The following is a 24,503-nucleotide window of genomic DNA, read 5'->3' on the forward strand; positions in this document are numbered from 1 at the left end:
GGCACATCATGCCCTTTAACCCCACTTCCTTCCCCCCCCCCCACTCCCAATACTTAAATTTGTTGTTCTTCCTCTCCCCCCCCCCCCCAATTCTGAGGCAGAGTCTCCTACTGTATGCTCTGAACAAACTCTACACCTCAGTCTCCCAGTGCAGGGATGTGTAAGGAACCATGCCAGACTGCCACTTTTTTTTCCCAGAGTTAAAACACCTTTATATAAATATTATTAACAGTCACTCCAGCTTTTCCCTTGTTTCTCTTTCTGCTTTTGTGAGACAGGGTCTTTTCATGTAGCCCTGGCTGTCCTGGAACTTGAAGCATAGAAATAAGAATGTCCCTCCCAGCAGCTGGCCCAGCTTTCAGCCCTTCTTTATGGATAGCTGATCTCACAAAAACATTGTTGTTCCCCCCATGCTCAGGTCTCAAAAGCTTCTCTGTAGAAATACCATTTCACACCATGGCAACTGTTGTAGAAACAAGACATACTAATTCACCTAGGTTTTTATTTATTGGCTCTAGGAAGAACTCGCATGAAAATGAGTCTGTATGGCAGGTACAGAGAGCACTGTAACAGCACCAGAGAGGCCCAGCCTCCCTCCTCTACAGCACCTCCATGTTGATACATACATGTGACTTCAGGAACAAAACCACACAGCCCAGGAAAAAGAGGAGCCCTTGAGGAAAACAGTTTAAAGTGACTTTTCCAATTGACCATACCTATTCATATACTTAAATTCAAATAATGGATACATTCAGAGGCCCAAATGTTTGGCATAGAATAAAATCATGTTCATTTATTTTTTTCTGCATCTTAGAAGGCATAAAATTAAATATGTTGAATGTAATAAATTCATCCATACAAGTGCAAGTCTCCAGCTATAGTGCATTTTATGGCAGATTTATTACTTAAAAATGTACCAGTAAATCAAAAAAGAGGGGCTATGTCCGTTAAACTTTTATTAAAGTGTATGTGGGAGGTCTTCAGAAATCAAATATGAGCATGAAGATATGGCCAAACATAAAACTATCAAATCCCGTGAAAAGCTGCTGAGTTTAAATAGTAGTTGTAAGAATGACCAATATATATTCTTTGTTAACAACCTCTCACTCTACAGTAAAAAAAAAAAAAAAGAAAAGATAAACGTTCAGTAAACATTCTTTCCTAAGGTAGTTTCCCTTATAGATCAGTGATTTATCCATTTCTTTGTATACACAAATTTGTTGAACATACCAATCAGTGGTTCTCACAATTGAAAAATAAAAGCACAAAAAAGTTTACACTCTTGTACAGGTAAATCAAATATCACCTTGAATTAAACTGGATCTCCTTAAGGGCATAGTATAGTTTCAGTTTCATTACCTATTACATAATTAGTTTCTTACATACAAATATTGACATATTTGGCTTGTGCTTCGAAGCCTTTGTGTCTATGAAATCCACATCAATGCAGCTCATAATTGGAAGTCACTGGGGAGGTCTTTGCTGCTGCTGGGTTTGACATGGTCGTGTGTTAGAGTCTCTTCAGCACCTGCTGTGGCCCTGCACACCGGGGAGGCATCCTCAATGTCTGGATCTAAGCCTTCAGGGCAGGGAAGTTTCAGTAGCTCTTCTCGGAGCTGAGCAGTGTGACGCTAAATAAAGAAAATTGCTAATATCAGAAGTGTGAGCAGCACTATGATCCTAGCATAACACTGAGACAAGAGTATAGTCTTAACATACCCCAGGATCAAGTATGCAAATATTTACTTAGTTATCTTCTTATGTCAGCCAGTGTATCCCACATTTAAAACACACAGTAAACAAAATTCTCAGGAATCCCCAAACTCAGGGGCGGGAGAGATGGCGCAGCAGCTAAGAACACTGCCTGTTCTATTCCCAGCACACATGTGGCAGCTCACACCTCTCTGTAACTCCAGTCCAGAACTTCTGACATCCTCACACAGATATACACGCAGGCAAAACATGGATAAACACACATACATACATCTCCATCCAAACTCAAAAGTATTCCCTTATTGAAAAGTCCAGAACAGCCATGCATGGTGGCACAGGCCTGTAATCCCAGCACTTGGGAGGCAGAGACGGGCAAATCTCTGTGAGTTTGAGCTCAGCCTGGTCTACAACATAAGTTCACGACAAGTAAGGCTACACAAAGAAATCCTGTCTTCAGAAACCAAAAGAAAAGAAGAAAAGCCCAGAGTGACATTCTGTACAGGTACAGAAGAGTAAACCCCGCCTCCTTAGAACAGTATAGTTCCATAGAACCTGCATGAACCCCAACCGTGGCAGCAGGAGCAGCAGAACCAATGGTTTATAAATACCAACAGTTTGTCATGCATAGTCTTTTAAATTAAAGACAGTAATCCCTTGTGTTCTCATGGACAACACACCTCTGAAAAGGAAAAGTGCACAAATTAAAATGAACCCAGACTCGGTACACATTGTAACGGTACAGGGATCAAACTTGTCTGGCATGTACAAGGCTCTGGGTTTTAAGCTCTAGAACTTGGGGGTGGGGTGGGGAGCACATGACACACCACGTACTTCACGACCAGCCAACAAAAACCTAAACTACCCACCACAAAATTCAGACCACATATGCACTGCTATTTTGGTCAAGGAAAACAGGTGTGTTTCAATAACAGAGGCCTCTGTAAATTTTGGAGTTTCCACATCATTTCACTTTAACTCAAGAGAAACATGAGAAATAATTCTATTATTAGAATTTAAAAATTCTGAACAAGCCTTTAATGTCAGCACTTGGGAGGCAGGGGCAGCCAGATCACTGTGAGTTCAAGGCCAGCCTGGCTTACAAAGTGAATCTAGAACAGCCAAGACTACACAGAGAAACCCTGTCTCGAAAAAACAAGGGCTGGAGAGATGGATCAGAGGTTAAGGAGCACTGGCTGCTCTGCCAAAGGTTCTGAGTTCAATTCCCAGCAACTACATGGTGGCTCACAACCATCTATAATGAGATGTAGTATCCTCTTCTGGTTTGCAGGAGTACATGCTGACAGGACACTGTGTACATAATAAATAAATAAATAAATCTTTAGGGGAAAAAAAATTTTTTTTTGAACAAATGAAAAGAAGTATCTAGCGAGTAAATAATTGCCTTAGAATGCAAGATGCCAAGACAGTGATTAGATGCTTACAAATAAAAATACTTGAAGGCTTAAAAAATAACCTGCACTGAGCCGGGTTCTGGTGGTGGCAGTCCCAGCACTTAGGAGGCAGAGGCAGTGCTCTGTGAGTTTGAAGCCAGCCTGGTCTAGAGTGAGCTCCAGGACAGATAAAGCTACACAGAAAGACACTATCTCAAAAAAACAAAACAAAACAAAAAACCCCACATCTTCTCTCAATTCACCTGCATCAATAGCTACTTTGAAAATTAAGTAATTAAAAAAAGAAACTGATTGACTTTGTGAGTTTATTTGTATAGGGATGTGCATGTGAGAAAAGTCACGACAACTCACAGCTGTCAGTTTTTTCCTTTCCCCTATATGGGTCTGAGAGATCAAAGCTGGTCATCAGGCTTGGTGATCTGGCTAGCCCCATCAAGCAGTTTTCACAGAACAATCTTTACACATAAAAGATGCTCTGTTAAACACTAACTGGCTTAACAAAGCAAGAAGCACAATAAAGATACTTTAGCGTGTATGAAGCCTGGGTACTGGAAGGCTGAGACAGTTGTGCGCTATCAACCACTTACAAGGTCTTAAGGCATATTCACACACTTGAAACTTAAAAACTCTCCAGCACTGATTTCCCTTCCACCATGATAAAAACAGTGACTAAAAAAGGAGCGAGAAACATCTCACTATTATGAGGACTTGGGAGAGGAGAGACACTGTAACTCTTATTAGGAACTCAAGTTGAACAGGACATAATAGGCTTCCTTCCTCGACTAGCATTCTTCAGCAAAACTGTAGTTGGGTAAAAATTATCACCAGTTTGGAAATGAAGGATTTCTAAGTCAGGGTGACACAGAAAAATAATACAGTAGTTTGGTATGGTTGCTCATATCTTTTAAGTCCAGCACTGGAGAGACAGTGGAAGGCAGATCTGAGTTTGAGGTCAGCCTGGTCTACATAGTTTGATTCAGGCCAGCGTCTGAGTACAGAGTGAGATCCTGCCTCAAAAACAAGAACAAGAACAACAAAGACAATCTTCAAAATAATACAGTAGAATAATTTCAGGTAAAAGCCAATGCTGAAACAACACAGCGACAGTTAGACTGCAGGTGCTGTGGATGTACGTGACAAAGGTGCAGCTCAACACCTGCCCAGTGTGGCTGTGCTCTGGGGAGAGGGGAGACGGGGAGAACGAGGTGCACACTAAAGATGATTGCAAGCTCCTTCTGAGGACAACAGAACTAAGCACCTGAACTAGATGAAGGAAGTTAAGCAGTATCTACACGTCTGAGAAAAAAGGGCAGTCTGGAATGTGTAAAAACTGCAAGAACTGATCTGAAGAAAAGTATAGCTCTGCTCTCGGTGTTTCAAGAAAAAACCATTAGTAACACAAGTCAGGAGACACTGAGGGAAACTCAAGTTCCAAGAGTCACCTTTTAATTGATGTTTTTGTCAACTTCATACAGGTATTTGAGTTTTGATTACTCTCTCCACTGTTCCCTCCTGTCCTTATCAAACCCCGCCCCACCTCCTCCAGTCCCTTTCTCAGACCCATGACTTTTAGTTTTGGGTCATGAATCATCTTCAAAAAGTAAATGTCCAACATTAGGAGCCCAAAGATCACAAGAGAAAAGGTGGTAAGGATAAACTGGCTCTCAGGAAAGAAAAGAATAAACAAGGAGAGGAGAGGAAGAGGATAGTTTATGGTGAGCAGAAAAGGGAAACATGAGTAAGCGGTGGCTGTGCTAATAAATAACCTACCACGTTTGTGTCAAAGTTAGGGGTGGCTTCCAGAAGTGAAACTGGAGCTGAAGAGTAAATGGTGATGAGCTAGTGGGCATGGTGTAAGGAGGGAGACGAGACCCACAAACCTTTAGCTGCAGAGGCCCTAGCTCTTGGCTGGTGGAGAACACAAACAAGGAGAACTAGCCTAGATCAAGCAGTCTTCTTCCTCAGACAGTAGCCCCACTAGCCAGGGCAGCCTTCAATTCCTGCGCTCTTGTACTGAGATGCTCGGTGCTGGGGTTGAGGACATGGGCTAGCACCCGTAGCTCTAGTCTTAGTAATGTAAAAGCTCAACTGTATACAAGAATGGGCAGAAAAGGACAATAAATGCACATGTTCTCAGTACCTAGCTTCAGCAACTACCAATTCCTGCTAGTCTCTAGTCTAGATGAATAATTGCATCTATTCATTTTTCTTACTTAAAGCAAATCCCAGATATCATATCATTTGTCACCCATAAATATTTCTTTACTGAAGGAAAGGAAAAGAAAGAAAGAAAGAAAGAAAGAAAGAAAGAAAGAAAGAAAGAAAAAGAAAGAACACCTGAAAAACTCGCATTCTTATTATCAGCTACTTGTTTGTTTTGTTATACAAGAGTGTCTCACTACGCAGCACTGGCTGTCCTGAACTCACAGTGTTCTACCTGCTGCTGGCAATTACTGGTATTAAAGGTGTGTGCCACTCCAAATCATCACATACATCTTTCCAATGAGGATTGAAAACCAAAGAGAAAGGAGCCAGTAGGGATGGAAAACACTGCAAACATAGACGGAAGGTACCTGGCAGAGGATGAAACGACGGAAGAATAAAATGATTATTTGGAAACAGCAAATGATTTCCATATATGGAAAAAAAAATCTGCAGAGCCACTGTATCTTCCATTTCCATCTGTGAATGCTCAAGTAAAAAACAACTGCCTACCTCCCACAATCTGGCTCCTCTCACAGCCAGTCTCATTACAACTCTGTTATTAGTGGCCCTCCACCTTGTATCTTCATCATCATACCAAGGAATACAATTAAGTACGGTAAGAGGCATAAGGTAAGGCTAAAACATTAAAACAAAATTTATGCCCCCACCCCTAAAATATTTGGGCTCAGGTCCTGCAGCCACTTATAATTTGAAGAATTTCCAGTCCTTTGTGAAAGCTCTTACACCTATCTACACACTTTCTGAAACACCTTGTTTCTTTGAGAATCGTTGAGTCAGTGAATTCACAACCAACTCACCTTGAGAGCTGCTGCGTGGTGAGACATGGTCCTGCCCACGCGCTTATCACTGCTGTATTGCTGGATGTCTGCAATCCACTCCTCACACTGGGCCATGATCTCAATTCTTTTCAAGTAAAAATGCTTGTGTATAACCTTGAAAATAAAATAGAACAGAACATGTCTTAAAAGACAAAGATTATGGCATTACAAAAATAAAACCTTTAGACACTGCCATGTTTATCAGCTCAGAAGTTCTGGTCTCATCACTGCCAAGAAGGAACCTGCTTTTTAGGATATCAGATAGCACACACTGAAATACTCAATTCTATAGCAGCCAAGAATTTCCAACATTGCTCAGATACTGAAGTAATCCTACCTGAAGAGCACAGGACACACGTAAGGAAACACATGGCAAATGGAGAAAAATCAGCAAAAAAGAAAGATTTTCAACATATTCGCAGCAGAAAAGTGTCTTTAGAGAAAACTCAGGGATTGCAGAGATGGCTCAGAGTATACAGCTCTTACAAAGATCTATGCTTTAGCTCCCCTGACCCAGGTCAGGAGGCTCACAACTGCCTGTTAACTCAGGCTCCAAGGAATCTGATGGCCTCTCTAGGCATCTGCACTCATGTGCATATACCTCCTGCCACAAATTAATAAAATAATCTTTAAGCCAGGCAGTGGTAGAGCATGTCTTTAATCCTAGCACTCAGGTGGCAGGGTCAGGTGGATCCTTGATCCTGTGAGTTCAAGGCCAGCCTGGTCTACAGAGTGAGTTCCAGGACAGCCAAAGATACACAGAGAAACTCTGTCTCAAAAAACAAAAACAAATCTTTGACTTCATAGACCACCTAGATAATTGAAGTTTTGTTGTTTTTTTCTTTAAGACTACAATTATTTATTTACTGTGAGTATGCATGTGTGCCATGGCATACACATAGAGGTCAAAAGCATCAGTCGTCTTTCGTCCCAGGAATCAAACTCAGGTGAGCAGCCATCGTGGAAAGAACCTGTACTCACGGAGCCAGTTTGCCAGATAGCACAAGAAACCTAACTATCAGAGAAAATCACACACACACACCCCATACCCTACAATCTAAACACAAAAGCTAAACAAAGCTTTCAATTGCATTTTTTGGTGAATTTATAGATGGATTTATTTTACAGAGCTAAATTCCCTTACAGTAACCATGCATCTGATTTGGATATTTAAAAATGTCTACCTCTGAAAAATGTTTTGATACATAAGCACTAGAAATCTTTTTCTGAAATTTTTAAACAAGAAAGCAGACATGAATTCTGGTTGTTTCTATACTGTCTAAAGGGGTTCTCTCCCTAAAGTTACATATAAAGGCATGACAACTGAAATAAAACACCAGTACACTCCTGTGTTACATTTAGCAGTTTTTGAGGTTGATGCTTATAAGAAGTCAAAATAAGAAAAATCAAGTTAAGTAGATGAGGGCACCAGAGAAAAAGACACTTTAAAAGAGAAAGCAGGGTGGGGCTGGAGAGATGGCTCAGAGGGTAAGAGCACCAACTGCTCTTCCAGAGGTCCTGAGTTCAATTCCCAGCAACCACATGGTGGCTCACAGCCATCTGTAATGTGGCCTGAGGCCCCTGTGGCGAGCAGGCGCAAACAGGTAGGATGTTGTACGTACAATAGAGACACGCCTATAACCCCAGCACTCGGGAAGCGGAGGCAGGAGGGTAAGATGTTCAAAAACCCAAAGTTCAGGCATGGTGGGGCACGCCCTTAATCCCAGCACTCGGGAGGCAGAGGCAGGTGGATCGCTGTGAGTTCGAGGCCAGCCTGGTCTACAAAGTGAGTCCAGGATGGCCAAGGCTACACAGAGAAACTCTGTCTCAAAAAAACCACAAAAAAACCCCAAAAAAAACAAAGCAAACAAAACAAACAAAAACAAAAAAACCCAAACAACAACAACAAAAAACAAAAACCCCACAAAAATCCAAAGTTCAAGATGATCCTTACCTTTATAGTAAGTTAGAGACAAGTATACACAATGGAAGACCTTGTCTCAAAACAATCAACAACCCAAATAAACAAAAATACCTACGGAATTCAGAAAATACCCCCCTAAAAAGAAGCACATTAAGAAAGTCAGTTTTAAATGTCTCATGGCAAGGAGTGGCAAATTTAACAAGCTGGGCTCCAAAGGATGACAGAATTATTGTTTCAAATTATGTGTATTTAATTTTTATAAAAGTCATCCTCTCAGAGTCGCCTGTGCTTACTCAAGGAGGTGGGAATCTAGCCATAACATTAGCATATTTAGCTGAGTGCTTTAAGTAGAACATAAATGCAAAGAAATAATTTTGTGGCAAAGTGAATTTCTTTTCTTGTAGGGCACACACCTATGTAACCTCCACCTAGTACACAGCAACACGTCACATCTGCTAGGACACACCTGCTTCCTCTCATCACACTGTCTCCCCTACACCTGGGGGAGACACACACACTACACAAGCACAGCCTACCACCAACTTACATCTCCAGCCCTTATCCCCACTTGCTCCATGAGATAAGTCTGCCTATATCTGAACTTTATGGAAATGGATTACTTTGCAGAGTTGAAAGGAAAAAAGTCAAAATTAAACACTATACACTGTGTAATTTGGAATCAGTGTTACACACAGCAGAACTATAAAGGAGTTTCAACACCTCAATACCCAGGATACTGAAAAATTCATGTATGATGCAAGGGGAAGGAATACAGATTCTCCAAGGAAGTTCCATTTATTTTTAGGTTTTTCCCCCTAGTAAGCTAGCACAGTGTCTAATAACATCTGATGGCAGTTGAACAATGAATCATATTAATGTGGGTAACCTAAGCAATAAACAAATCTAAGGGTTTATATACAAGTTTACACCATGGATGCATGTACACATACAGGCATAAGGACACATGTTTATATCTCGTATAACAGATATACTAAACGGCAAGCCTTTGGAGATGTGTGCACACTAACATATAAACACAGGTAGTATTGACAAAAGGAATTTTTATTTTCTCTCTCTTCTTTTTCTTTCTTTCTTTCTTTCTTTCTTTCTTTCTTTCTTTCTTTCTTTCTTTCTTTCTTTCTTTTTTTTGGAGACAGGGTTTCTCTGTGTAGCCTTGGCTGTCCTGGACACACTTTGTAGACCAGGCTGGCCTAGAATTCACAGCGATCCGCCAGCCTCTGCCTCCCAAGTGCTGGGATTAAAGGTGTGCGCCACCACGCCCAGCAGGAATGTTTCTTTTCCATTCCTTACGGTCACACTCATGAGCTCTACCTGATTGATGCAGATAGCGGTCACATGTTTCACAGTGTTTATAAATACCTGGTTAATAGGGTTAAATATCAATAGTCTACCAGGTAAATACGGTAGTGTCACTTTAAAAGGCTGCAAGGCCAAGAAAAATCTAAGAACAGATGATCTAAGGAAACAACTTTGAAAAAGAAAACCATATTACGGGACAGAGAAGACATGACATAAGAACTGGGCACAGACAGATGCAGGGCATCAAGTCACCAGGAAACAGCAAAGCCAAATCCCTTGAAATACTTTAGAGGGCTTTAGGAGCTCGGTAGTCTAAGTCTTCCCTTAATGTTCACACATGCACGTTTCTACTACCATGCAGAAAATAACTCACCTTCAGTAATTAATAATATTTCATGAGGAATATTTCAGAATGTTTGAATAGTTGGATAAAATGAGAGCTATCAAAAATAGCAGTCTTGGGCTAGAAAGATGCTCACTTGGTAAAGTGAATCAGAGCCCATTAACAACAAAAAGGACCAAACCAGAGCAAGTGTGGTGGTGCCTGTTCTGGAGAAGCAGAGAAATGTGGGTCCACAAAGATGCACCTGGTGAACTGAAGACCATCAGAGACCCTGTCTCAGAAAGAAGTGGGTAACACTGAGCATCAAACCCAAAGCTGCCTTCTTACCTTTACACACAAAATGTGTACCTGTACACAGTCATGCAAAAGTAAGACTTAAATATAAGGTCCCAAGATAAAGTCTGGTGTCTTTTGGGATATGTGGCTTTAAACTTTACTAATTGCACTTTGTTATTAATGATTTTAGGATTAACTGTTAGCTGTAAGAAGTAAAGCTTAGTATATCAGACACTGTAAAATTAGAATATGAAATACTAACAAACTATTCTCAAATATCCTTAAGTATTTAATCTATCCAACATACTTCTTTAAAGCATGGTGAAGGATTTCTGATTTGTTCTAGCATTGCCCATTTAACCGTTGCTTGTCGGATGTTTCCATCATATTCCCGAGAGCTCTGTGTGCCACTGGGAGTGCCTCTAGACCGTTCATATCCTGGTTCATTAAAGTAAGGCTCAGCTACTAATATAAGGGACTGGACAGAAACCAACACCTGAGGAATAGAGGAAATTCAAAATTAGTTATTAAGAGACATATTTACTGCAAATAAACTGCTATTCTGCTTCATCTCCAAGGAGTTGCTATTAGCATGTTTCTGCATATTTCTAGAATAAAACAAAACAAACAACAAAGCCTGATATTGGGGGCTGGAGAAATGACTCAGCAGGTAAGCTGCTCTTCTGAGGACCTGTGTTTGATTCTCTGCATATGTATGTGGAGTGCATACATACATGGAGGCAAAACATCCATACACAGTATCTCAGTGGAATCATGAATATCAGGGTAAACTTAAGGCAAACCTAGGCTACACAGTGAATTCTGGGATGGTATGGGTTAAAGTGTGATACTTTGTCTTTAAAAAAAAAAAAAAAACCAGAGCCAGCTTGGTGGCACACTCCTGAAATCCTAGCACTTTGGGACGTAGTGGCAGGTGGATTTCTGAGAGTGCAAGTTCAAAGCCACTCTGGTCCACAGAGCAAGTCCAGGCCAGCCAAGGCTACACAAAGAAACACTGTCTTGGAAAACAAAAACAGGAGTTGGAGAGATGGCTCAGAGGTTAAGAACAGTTGGTTACTCTTCCAGAGGTCCTGAGTTCAATTTCCAGCAACCACATGGTAGATCACAACCATCTATAGTGAGATCTGGTGCCCTCTTCTGGCGTGGAGGCATATATGCAGGCAAAACACTGTATACATAATAAATAAATCTTTGAAGAAAAAAAGAAAAAAAAAAAAAACCAAACAAACAAAAATAAACAAACAGTGGGGATGGTGGTGCACACCTCTAATTGCAGTACTCAGGAGGGAGATCTCTTGAGTTTGGGGCCACCCTGGTCTACAAAGCAAGTTCCAGGATAGCTAGGGCAACACAGAGAAACCTTGTCTTGTAAAACAAAACGAAACAAACAAGTATTTAAATAAACAAACAATTAAAAAAAAGTCCTACCAAGTTAGCTACACTGAAGCCTCATATAATATCTACCTACCTACCTACCTACCTATCTACCTATTCATCCATCCATCCATCCATCCATCCATCCATCCACAGAGTCTCACTGTGTTGCCCTTGCTAGCCTGGAATTAGCTATAAAGACCAAAATGGCAGGGATTTCACAAAGACACCACTGCCACAGCCTTAAGCAGTACTTTTGTGTATCTTCTGTTAGATGCTGTGCTAAAATTAGCCTTAGTCTTTTTGTTTTGTTTTTGGTTTTTCTAGACAGGGTTTCCTGTGTAATAAAGCCCATGCTGTTCTGGACTAGCTTTGTAGACCAGGGTGGTCTCAAAATCACATCTCTCATCCAACACAAACTAGCATTAAGAAAAATAATCTCTTAGGATAAGTCATCTTTTAGTAGGATCACCCGATGCTAACTTCATGTTGTCTTTTTTAAACACTAAGCTGTACATGTGAGCCCAAGGTATTATGTAACAACCATGACTAATTACTGTGTCTCTACTTCCTAAATGAACAAGCATTATAGTGAACACATCCCTAAATCTGTTTACCACCCTACCTGCGGCTAAGGGTCTGAGTAATTACAAAGTATAAATATGAGTGCAATTAAGATATTATGCGATAGATTTATATGCTCAATTGACTTAGAGAAATGTAAACTTTGAAGATTATTAAAAAGCTATAAAAATAGCAGCTACAACTCTGAAATTTTATGAATTCCAGGACATTAATTTTGAGCATCAGAAAAATAAAAACTGTAATTAGCACTACATCATACATGAAGAAGTATGTAGCAGCAACAGTGTATGAAATTCTACTCACAAGACAGAAGATAGACCTAAATCACCTTACTGCACATACTGCATTTTTAGACCTTATGGAACTGGGCTAGAGAGAGGCTCAGCAGTTAAGAGCTGCTTTTCCCGAGGCCCTCTGTTCGGATCCTCTGTAACTACTCTGTAACTCCAGTTCTAGAGGATCCGACACCCTCTCACAGACATACATGCAGGCAAAACACTCATGCAAGTAAAATGAATTCTTCTGGAAAAAGAGAAGAAGAAGGGGGAAAAAAACCTTATGAAACAATTTGGTTTTGACAAGACTGTTTTTTTTTAGTATTTCCTGCCTTTTAAATAGCTTTCTACTTTTATTTTTGATCACTAATTCCCCTCCTCCCCGCAAACATACACAGTTCTTAGAGTATAAGTAAATCTGTCAGTGAAACTTTGTTTACCTGCAAAAAGCTGGATGTCTGAGGATTCCATTTCTCTTCTGGTCTTCCATGCCATGTATTGAGGATGCTTAAACAAACCTGAGAAAGGAAAGACATAAAATTTAAAAGAGTGCTTAATAACAAACTGTTCCTGCCAGAAATAAACCACAATGCTCTCATGTCAAACTGTATATAAGTCTGTAAAAGCTCACTGCACCCTCAGATGTGATCTATCCGAGACATTTTGATAAAAAGTTCATTTTTAAGAATTTGCTATTCTTCCCAAGTAGGATCTGCTTTTGTGTGTGCCTGGTGCCCATGGAGGCCAGAGGAGGGGTCAGGTCTCTGGAAAGCAGCTATGATGACTGCTGAGCCATCCCTCCAGCCCCATCCAGCCCCTTCTTACCTTCTTATGCTTAAAGCAGTAATACTTAGCATGGAACTTACTACTAGAACATCCAAAGTTACACTGAATATGATAATTATTCTTTTAAAGAATTTATAGTCATAGGGAATTATTTCTGATTTAAATAAAACATTTTATGTTCAAAATATGTCTTTAGGCTTTCCACCCTTTAATGTTGGGAACAGAATGCAGGGCTTTGACCATGGCAGGCAAACACTCTACCACAGAGCTGCGTTTCCCAGGCCCAGAAATAATTTATTACACCTTTTTGTCAGATATTTTTTCTATTCTAGTGAGAATAAATCACCCCACTGTTAATAAAAAATGTGAAAATATTTAAAAAGAACAAGTTCTTAATTCTGTGTTTAACAGCCAGGAAGGAGTTAAGATGGAAAAAGCTAAAGCTGTGAACTGCAGAGCAGACAGTGGTGGTCCAGAGCTGACAAATGGGTTGCTGCTCAACCATACTCATTCATGAAAAGATGACTAGAACTGGAGATACAGAAGTAAAGGAACCATCCAAGCCAGGCTGCAGGTTCTGTATTCTAAGCAGGGTTGGTTCGTGGAAAGTGTTAGTTAACTATAGTGTTTCACCCTTCTTAGTTTCTCCTCTCTTACTTTCAAGCTGATCTGTCTGTGCACATACAAGGAGCTAAGAATGAAAAAAAAAAAATAAATAGCCACACCAATTTTGAATCACAAAGAACCTTCGGATCAATGTGAACTTAGAAACAAAAGATTTCAAGCACCTTACCTTGCCATCATTGTAAAGGTTGGGATTGAAGCGCACACTATGACCCCCAGTTGTTTCTAGGTTCACAAGAGGAGGTGAACTAGGATAATCTTGAGGAAAATATACATCAAACTCAAAGCATCCATTTGCGTAGGGGGTGTCCGCTGGACCAGTTATAAGAACCTGGTGTGCACATAAACAGAGAGACTCAGAGGATCCTCCTCACCATCACCTTAGATAACACTGCAGGAACTTCCTCCTGACAGCCAGTGCACAAGCCTGGGTGAAGAGTGGGCTCAGAAGCTATAGACACAACAGACTAGAAAAAGGATTCTGACAAGAAATAAAAATGCTGTAGCTGCCAGCCGTGGTGACACACATCTTTAATCCCAGTAGTTGTGAGGCAAAGGCAGGTGGATCTTCATGAGTTCCAGGCCAGCCTGGTCTACGGAGTGAGTTCCAAGACAGAGAGATACACAGAGAAACCCAGCATAGGGGGAAATGCCCTAGTTTTGCTGAAAATAGATGATGATTTTTTTTTTTTTTTTTTTTGTTTTCGAGACAGGGTTTCTCTTTGTAGCCTTGTCTGTCCTGGACTCACTTTGTAGACCAGGCTGGCCTCAAACTCACAGCGATCCGCCTGCCTCTGCCTCCCAAGTGCTGGGATTAAAAGCATGTGCCACGATTCCTGGCTCTGAAAACAGAAGGCTTACCTAAATCTCAAACTTTTTGTCCCCTTAGAGCTTTATGAGGTGAGAGAAAAGGAGCAGACAGGAACCAACAGTTAAGTGTAAAAACTAAAGAATGTCAAGTGAGTCAATCAACAGACACAATGGCACCTGCACTCTAACTAATTCACTCCAGAGGTTCTAGGCTGAAGAGCTTTCACATACAGCCCAGGGCTCCAAAGGGAAGCACAATTATATAGCAAAATGATTTCTCTTTCCTTTTCTTTTTTTTTTTTTTTGGAGCGGGGATGGGGGGGGGTGTTTAAGACAGGGTTTCTCTGTGTAGCCTTGGCTGTCCTGGAACTTACTCTGTAGACCAGGTTGGCCTTGAACTCAGAGATCCACCTGCCTCTGCCTCCCAAGTGCTGGGATTAAAGGTATGTGGCACCACTGCCCAGCTACAAAATGAGTTTTTAGGTAATAATCCTAAAAACAATTCTACTGTTTATAAAGGGAATAAGATGTGGTCAAAGCGACAAATTATTCAGAAAATCAAAGCAAAGGGAAAAAAAAATCTTAGAGAAGTCAACAGATCAATACTGTTACTTGTCTAAAAAAGACAGATCAGTTAACCTAAGAATTAAATCATAAATGTAAATATTTTTCAACTATGTATCAAATTAGTTTCTTGTTTTGTTTTGGTTTTAGTTTTTTAAGACAGGGTTTCTCTGTGTACTCTTGGCTGTTCTGGATTCACTCTGTAGACCAGGCTGGCCTCAAACCCACAGTGATCTGCCTGCCTCTGCCTCCTGAGTGCTGGGACTAAAGTCATGCGCGACCACATCCAGCAAGACAGGGTTTCTTTGTGTAACACAGCCCTGACTGTCCTAAACTCCCTTTGTAAACTAAGCTGGCCTCAAACTCATAGAGATCCACCTGCCTCTACCTCCTGAGTGCTGGGATTAAAGTCATGCGCCACCACACCTACCAAATTAGTTTATCTTAATGCAGTTTTCTCTTAGACTTTAAGATTACGCAGATTACAATGTTAAAACAGAGAAATACAAGTTATGTTATAATTCTATTCAAACCCACATATTGCTTATAAATTTTGGGGGGAAAGAGACATTTTCTAATAATCATTTCTATAAACCAAGAGTATGGCACCTGGGGTGACTATCCTGTGACTGTTTCCTTCTCCTATTCAGCATTAATTTCTTTGACATTATGCCTCAAAACTGTGAGAGGTCAAATACAAGAAAGGTGTCTCCTTTGGTATTTTCTTTTTTCCCTTTTTGGTTTTTTTCAAGACAGGGTTTCTCTGTTTAACAGCGCTGGCTGTCCAGGAACTCACTCTGTAGTCTAGGCTGGCCTCAAACTCATGAGGATCTGCCTCCCTCTGCCTCCCAAGTGCTGGGATTAAAGGCGTGCGCCACCACTGCTCAGCCTCTGGTATTTTCTTTATATGCTGTCTCATATGCACACCCTGAACTATCTTTGGAACACAGCTCCTTTCAATGCCATCCCAAGTGGTCACCAAAATTTATGCTAAAATTTAAAATCCAGGAAGGGTCAAGATAAAGCTGCTTTCTACCTTCATGATATCAAGTCGCTCCTCATCACAGCGTACAAAGACACTGGAAGACGATGACAGGGGCAGTGAGGTTGAAAGCGTCACCGCTTCCTGAGCCAGACGGCGGGCTCTGGCAGCACTGTTGGCATCATTGGCATTTTTCACCTGAGACATGTAGTGGTAATTTACTTTAAAACCCAATTTCCCATCATCGTCTTCAGAAACCATTTCAAATGTATCTAAAAGGAGACAGAAGACCAAAGAGAAGAACCAGTAAGGAAAACAGTTGTTATGACACAAAAGTGATAAAGAAGTCTCTGGTTTATTCTTCCATCCAAACAGAAAGGCTAAAGAATGTCTCAGAGTGCGGGGTGTGGCCTAGTACCAGAGCACGTCCCTAGCTTGCAAGGCATCCTGGGTTCAATCCCAGCTCTGCAGAATGTGAAAGAGAAGCCCATCCTCTGCACGCTCTGTACACGTCTTCCTGTGCCTTTAGTTGTACAGATTGCTCTAGTGCATGTCTTGCCGTCAGGATGAGAATGCTGTGACTGTCCTCACAGAGATCTCAAGACAAGGATGGCAGAAGCTTTCATGTATGTACAGAAACTAGAAGTCAGGAGACACAAACACACACACACGCACACGCACACATGGCAAACAAACTGAGAGGGAGATAGAGAGGAGCAATTTTTGAGGCACCATCTCAATGTTACACAGGTTTATCTCAAAATTACAAGTCTTTTGCCTGAGGCACAGTGTAGTGGAATTGCAGGTAAGGGCCACTATGCTGAGCTCAAGTCTAGAAATCTTTCATTTACTCAAAAACACTTTAGCAGCACTGTTAGAAGGGTGAGGATGACATGTCAGTGGCTGAAAAATTCCAACTTACCAAACTGCAGTTTCTTCATGACAGCCACATATTTTTCTTCAAGTGATTTTAATACTGACAGAGGTTTGGGTTTTACAACCACCTTCTTTGAGTATTCACCTAGCTTTTTTTCTGTAATATTCAAAATAAAAAAATAAATATACATTCTACATTTTCTGTTTGACATTAAACTGAAGAACAATCCATTTCTACATGTAGGTTTTGAATTCCAAATTTCTACCAAATTCCACATCTACCTATTTTATCACTTTAGGGAAATGGATTTCAGACTTCAGATATGTGCCGCCATGTATAGCAACCTCAACTTACTACTCCTTAACAAAATGGTGGTTTTCACAGGGCATGGTGCACACACCTATGATGTCAGCACTCAGGAGGCAAAGGCAGGCATATCCCTGTGAGTTCAAGGCCAGCCTGGTCTACAAAGTGAGTCTAGGACAGCCAAGGCTAACACAGAGAAACCTTGCCTTGAAAAAACAAAACGAAACAAAACCTAAAATTGTGATTTTTAATCCCACAGCTTTCAATGAGAAGAAAGTAATTAATATGTATCTTCTTAAGCTACTACAGTTAGTCTCAGCATTATGTGAAAGAGATGAATTTTTATTTTATTTTGAGACATGACCTAATTATGCAGCCCTGGCTAGTCCAGCATGTGTTACTGTCTGGCCTCAAACTCACAGAGATCCACCTGCTTTTACCTTCCAAGTGCTGGAAATAAAAGGCATGCGCCACCATACTCAGTCGAGAGGAGTATGCTACAACAAGAATTATTCTTAACTAAAACCCGATAAAGAACAAAATCTAATAGAATATGAACTTGCAAGTATAAGAACTTAACTGAAAATGGGGAAAAAACAGACAGTTCTCACCACTAAAACATGTTTTGTGCAATGGAAAAAAAAAAAAATCCCATGAGACACTACTAGCCTTGATTGGCTTGCCGCAGACTGGTGGTGGCCGTGTGGACGATCTCAGCGGTCCTCTGAATGTCTGGGACCAGAAGAGTCAGTCCTTCTGGCTCTTGATCAGGTGTATCTGGCTTGACTCCTGTTTTAACATTTTCCCTTTTAGATCTGAATTAAAAAAAAAAAAAAACATGGAAAGAAATGCAGGGAAAATTAAGTTTTAAGACTGAAAATAAACATACTTTAATTTGGTATGTGTTACACTTGTCACATGTAATGAGCAGGGAGGCTAGATAGATTCATTACTGCTTTGGAAGCCATAGACTAATACCTAAAATAACAAAGCTATGAGTACACTGTTCCTGTTTAGTAAAAAAAACATTGTGTAACATAATCACACAATGCAACATTGCATAAGTATCACGCTAACCAACCACATGCTTGCTATGTTCTTAAACCCACACTTAGAAACACTATGAATACCCAGAGGTAAAGAAACCACTTACATGCCTTTGGTAAACTAGCAATCTCTTGTCTTACAAAGCCTTGGAATCAAAAGCTACATGGCAATTTAAAAATGCTACTTGTACTTTACTGAATATGCTGATTTTTGTGAACAAAAGAATTTAGTATTTCAGAGCAAAGAGTCGGTCCACAAGACACACTGTGCAGCTGCTGCACGCCTATAATGATAGCATTAGCACAGAACCACTTCAAAACATCACTCTACTGAAATGACCAGACACTGTATGGAATTGCCACACTAGCACAGTGTCACAGCAAGGTTTCAGGGTACAGGGCACACTGTCAGTTAAATATAAGGTTCACTAACTTCATTGTTCAGATCTTCAAAATAAGTTATCCTTGTTAATCCATCAGAGGTTTCAAAATCTCTTAAAGGCACAATCTAAACTGTATAGCTTTCCCCTCACCCCCATAAATACTTACCAACAAAAAAACTAGCCCTGGCTATCCTGGAACTCACTCTGTAAACCAGGCTGCCCTCAAACTCAAGAAATCCACCTGCCTCTGCATCCCTAGCGCTGGGATTTAAGTCATGTGCTAATATGACTTGCTAAGAATAATTTTTAAATTAGCAAAATGTTAAAGAATCTAACAAAATAATATGCTGTCTACAGACAAAAATGAACCTTACCACAACGACAAAGCTGCTCAAAAGCAATCCCTTGCTTAACTACAGGAAGACAGAAAGTAGTAAACTAAGAAGCCACTCACATGGTGAACAGCAGCAAATGAATACAGAATTGAGGTGTGTGCTCTATCCTTGGCTCCAATGTGTCAACACTGCCAGCACCCACAGATCACAGTCTAAGTAGTGGTATCTACTATCTTTAACCCAGCAAGAGGGTGTCATGGAAAAGACACAATGTGTCACTGGATCATTGTCCTTATCTTCCCTCTTACATAAGTCAAAGAAAACAAATGGCCACCTCTTTTGCCACCCAGGAATTACTCAGCATATGTTGGTGCTGTGTACCACTTGGCCATCAACCTCAATATATGCACATGTGCATGAAAAAATCTGTTTACCTATAAGCAGAGAACAGGCAATGCTTTAATGCTGAAATATAAGATTCCGTTCCTTCTAGAGTAAACCAAGACATGCTGTTTTTTCTAATTCTGAAGTAAAACATGGCTTTACAGCTCAACACGAAGACTAGCCATTTCTTAATGAAGAAATGATTGCTGTGGAAAATCTCAAATAGGCTGTCAACTGTGTCTATCTAAAGTTACAGCCAACTTCAACCACTGAGGATAAAGAATAGTACAAAGGTTCTTTACAATAACCATTCTTGAATTACAAGGACTTTCCCTTCCCAATTTCAAGTGATTATCATTAAACTAAAAGAATAGTGAACTATTAGGACACTGGGCTATATAATAAGGAAGCAGGAGGTTTTATTTTTTATTTTTTGGAATGATGTCCTAAGCCTCAAGCAGGTCATCTATTGCACTCTTTGTTGTTGTTGTTTTTTTTTTGTTTTTGTTTTGTTTTGGTTTTTCGAGACAGAGTTTCTCTATGTAGCCCTGGCTGTCCTGGACTCACTTTGTAGACCAGGCTGGCCTCGAACTCACAGCGATCTGCCTGACTCTGCCTCCCGAGTGCTGGGATTAAAGGCGTGCGCCACCACGCCCGGCTATCTATTGCACTCTTAAAGGCACATTCTTTTTGAGGGTTTCTCTGTGCAACGTTGGCTGTCTTGGACTCACTTTGTAGACCAGGCTGGCCTCAAACTCACAGCGATCCACCTGCCTCTGCGTCCCCAGTGCTGGGATTAAAGGTTTGTACTACCACTGCCCAGCTGGACACTGATTTCTTAAATGAAAATTTTAAAGGAAGATTACTGATAGGCTATTATAAAAGTATTAGCAGGATAGTAAGTTTTATGTTTTTTTTTAAACCAAAATTAAATTTTAAAAGCAGTTCGAGAATCTAAAAATTTAAGAAAATTTACAGCAAGTTCATAAACAACTATTTCACACTGAAGATAATGGTAGAATCACAATGGTGTATTTTAGACTTTTATACAGGTTATCAGAGAATTTTTTATTTGGTTAATTGCTTTGTCAAGAAATTACATTAAAAAAAAAAAATCTCCAAACGACAACAGAATTTTCAAATAGAGGAAGGATAAACACTAGCTGCCTGTCAGTGACTGCAGCCACTCACTGTCTGACCGAAGTCCCTTGTCTACAGAAGTTGCAGGCTACTGTCAACCCATATGTGGGCCAGCTCATTAAAAAAGGCCATACCTTAGCTCACATCCTGAAGTCTGTGTGAAAAGCTATTTGAGTTCAAGGCACCTAGCTGGAAGTAGGTCTCTGAGACTGACAATGGATCCAACATGGTAAGAGCAATCAGCGACGGCCGCTACCATGGCATCCGCTGCTTTGTGCATACGTTGAATCTCGTGATCACTGCCCTGAAGAAATACGAGGAAGCAACTGAAGTTTCTACTATTACAAAAAAATTATCTGTATACATTTGCCTCAATGCTGTGAACTCCACTAGATTGCTAATAAAGTAAAGTTTGGCTTCATAGATAAAATCTACACTAGGATGTGAGCAAAACGGGCAAATTTGTCTCAAAACAAAAAGACTTAAAAAACACACAAAACCAAAAATTTTCTGGGCCAGTAAGACAGCTTGGTTGGTAAAGGTACTGGCTTGAGTCTGATAACCTGAGTTGCACAGTGGGGATTCACACGGTGGAAGAGAAGAATTTACTCCCTCCAGCAAATCATCCTCTGACTGCCATGTTTACCATGGCACATGCACACCCACAAACAAACACAAAATAAATAAAAATGTTATATAGTTAAAAAACAAAACAAAACACCCTGACCTCAACACTGTTATATTAATGGCCTCTACTAACAGTAATGCCAAAATTAAGTCAGACATTATGCTGGATAAACTATATCCGAACTATGTGGCTTCATAATTCAGAAATGGAACACAACTTCAAACAACTATTTTCTTGACAGTCTGAAAGGGAAAACTGTTTAATCTCCTAAATGCCCATTTCTAAACTCGAAAGTCATACTGAGTTGAAATAAGCATTTGAAAAGCACGGCCCTGTGAAGAAGTTGCCTGAAAGTTGTAAAACTGCTGGGAACTAGCACCCATGAATAATACTGCACTGTACTCCTTACCTTAAATGTAAAGCCCTCCGTCAAGAAGAATAGTTTAAAGCAAGTGACGATTAAAAATAAATAAAAATTTTTAAAAATAAAATTTATTTTGACTGTAGAGAACTGCTTGGTTCCAATGTCTACAGAAAGCATCAAATTGGTGAGACATGCTCACAAGTGGGACAAGGACCTCTGTGAGATATGTCCCAAGATTAATTTAAAAGCTAGGATTTAACAGTATTTCTTTTTAGTTTTACTTAAACTCTAACTTAAATGTGTCTGCTTAGTTTTTAATGATGCAAATGAATGTGGAGGAGGAGGCACGCTTCCACACAGGGAAGAGTAAATGTGCACCACTGGAAAACACTAACAACACAGGCACAGGAGCCTTTCTGGGTTTCTATACTAAGTATAGTTATTTTTACCTTCAAAGTATTAGTACTCTCAATAGAAACAGAGGTAGGCTGGGTGTGGTGGAGCACGCCTCTAATCCCAGCACTCGGAGGCAGGAGCAGGTGGATCTATAAATTTGAGGCCAGTCCTGGTCAGCCAGGACAGCTAAGGTTACACAGAGAAACTCTGTTTCAAAAAATCAAAATCAAACAAATAAAAACAAAAAGGAAGCTGAAGAAGGTGGTGGAAATGGAAAAGCTTTAATTGAAATTTTACAAGGTCAACATTAAGGGAGCTTACAATAAAAGAAATAATTTTTTTTTTCTTTTCCAGAGATCAGATGAAATAATCTCAGTGCAACTTCAGTTTTGTTTTTTTTTTTAAATACTTTTTTTGGGGTTTTTCCCCCCCCAGGAAATGTATTTGTAACAAAATTTTGTTTAAGCCTGGTGAGTTTCTTTTCACTAGAAAGATCCTGTGAGACTGCTAAGAAAAATGGAAATTAAGATGCATATTTGAGGACTGCCAGAGAAAAGGTTTACATTCAGAACACTTTATACGGAATGTCACATGTGTTCTATTCTTAGAGAAATTAAATCAAATTTGATTAGTAGCAAGTATGTCTCTCAAATTTTAAGTGAAACCATGAATTACAATTGCCTCCTGGAGTCCAATAGTAAATATTTGTCTCTAAACAAGTAATGAAAAATTCACACTTACTCAAAACAAAGGGGTCTAAGGTATCTCCTCAGGATAAACACTGTGTAGGTAACAGATTGAATCTTTACACTAGACAATTACATTTTCCTTCAAATGGAAATAGTATGTACACAAAAGCATAATGTACTAGGTTATCCACATTATAAGTCCTTTTAGTAAAGGGCAGGGTGCTTTTTGAGGGATGATAAGGTAGTAGAATCCATCACTATGTTGCATATGCTGCCTTTGAACTTGTAAACCACCTGACGCAGCGTCTTAGAGAAATGGCTCAGAGGTTAAGAGCACTCACTGTTTGCTCTACCAAAGGACCTAAGTTCAATTCCCAGCAACCAAAGGGTGGCTCATAACCATCTATAATGAGATCTGGTGCCCTCTTCTGGTGTGTAGGCACATGAAGGCAGAATACTACATAAGTAAATAAATCTTTCAAGGGAGGGGGCTACAATCAGGATATAAAATGAATAACTTTAAAAAAAAAAGCTAGAAAATGCATTATAATATCTGGTTCTTCTTTTATACATCTTTACTTATTTAATGTGCATGAGTGCTTTGTCCACATGCATGTAGAAGATGCTTATGCTTGGTGCCCACAGAGGCCACAGAAGGGTGTCTAATCCACCTCAACTAGAATTACAGATAGCTGTGAGTCACCATGTGCGTCCTGGGAACTGAATGTTGACTGTCCGCAAGAGCAATGAATGTCAGTCAGTCAGTGTCTCTGATTTGGCTCTTAGAGACAGCCTTACTTGGTGTAGCTCTGGCTGTCCTAGAACTCACTGTGTAGACTAGGTTAGCCTTGAACTCAGATCCACCTGCCTCTGCCTCTTGAGTGATGGAACTAAAAGTGTGAGCCACCACTACCCAGTGCAATAAATGTTCTTACCCATTGGGCTAGCTCTCTAGTCCTGAAATATTAAGTCTTAAAAATATTGTTTGGGAGCCGGGTGTGGTGGTGACTTGGAGGCTGAGGCAGGCAGATATCTGTGAGTTCGGGGCCAGCCAGGTCTACAAAGCAAGTCCAAGACAGCCAGGGCTTTGTTATATAAAGAAATCCTGTCTCAGAAAAAAAAAAAAATTGTTTGGTACTCTAGTAATTATGATATAACTAACATGCATATTGGTTGAAATATATTGTTTTTAACGCCCTATCATAGTTCTAATTTGTAAGTTAATAAAAATGAATATGAGTACAGGAAAACTATAAAATCAACATTATTTTATGTGCTTCTAGAATTATCAATAGAAAATGGTTTTATTTTAGTTATTGTGTATGTTTGTGCATATGATGCAAACAAGAGTGAAGCCATATGCATGGAGTCATCTCACTAATGCAGGAGATGTTTATAAATTAATTCATTGGGTTTCTCTTCAGGTCTTATAAATCTTGCTTTAATTATAAAAATAATTTAAAATTCATTCCCTACTTTTAAGTTATTTTTATACACAATAAGTATCTGGCCTGAAATCTAGTGCACCCCACTACTACCATTTTTTTATGGGTATGATAACACAGCAGGTCATTGGAGGCTAAGCTTAATTAGGATTGTTAGCACTCCATTTCACAACTTACATGGACTTTTTATTCCTTATTTATGAAAGGTGGCAAGCTGAATTTCAAAGGGCCCCTGGCTGCTCTGATAATTTCTAGATAATATAAACAAGTTACTTATTGCGACTGGTCTAGAAATGTGTTAAAAACTAAAAGCAACAGATTCAAATTCAATATTAAAACTGCTTCAGATACAGCATAACCCATTATTTTGTAAATTGATTTTGTTTTGCAGCCAGTGTTCTTAAGGACTGAGCCACTCCTCCATCTTTAAGCAATTTTAAAATAAATCTTATGTAAG

At 39.9% G+C, this 24,503-nt stretch overlaps 1 protein-coding gene across 2 annotated transcripts in view; it reads right to left on the reverse strand.

Annotated features, from left to right (window-relative positions):
* Window positions 1–305: 305 nt before the first annotated feature.
* Birc6 (baculoviral IAP repeat containing 6) overlaps window positions 306–24,503 on the reverse strand; it is a 182,177-nt gene continuing 157,979 nt past the window's right edge. For both annotated transcript variants that reach the window (XM_051168400.1, XM_051168481.1), the window contains exons 66-73: window positions 17,906–18,051; window positions 16,976–17,086; window positions 16,108–16,325; window positions 13,867–14,028; window positions 12,728–12,805; window positions 10,340–10,528; window positions 6,149–6,283; window positions 306–1,631 (exon numbers count right to left, since the gene is read on the reverse strand). In XM_051168400.1, coding sequence (XP_051024357.1) covers window positions 1,452–1,631; window positions 6,149–6,283; window positions 10,340–10,528; window positions 12,728–12,805; window positions 13,867–14,028; window positions 16,108–16,325; window positions 16,976–17,086; window positions 17,906–18,051 — 1,219 coding nt within the window. In that variant the 3' untranslated portion in view covers window positions 306–1,451. The remainder of the gene's footprint in view (window positions 1,632–6,148; window positions 6,284–10,339; window positions 10,529–12,727; window positions 12,806–13,866; window positions 14,029–16,107; window positions 16,326–16,975; window positions 17,087–17,905; window positions 18,052–24,503) is intronic.

Source organism: Acomys russatus, chromosome 1, assembly GCF_903995435.1.
Source record: "Acomys russatus chromosome 1, mAcoRus1.1, whole genome shotgun sequence".
Taxonomy (NCBI): Eukaryota; Metazoa; Chordata; class Mammalia; order Rodentia; family Muridae; genus Acomys; species Acomys russatus.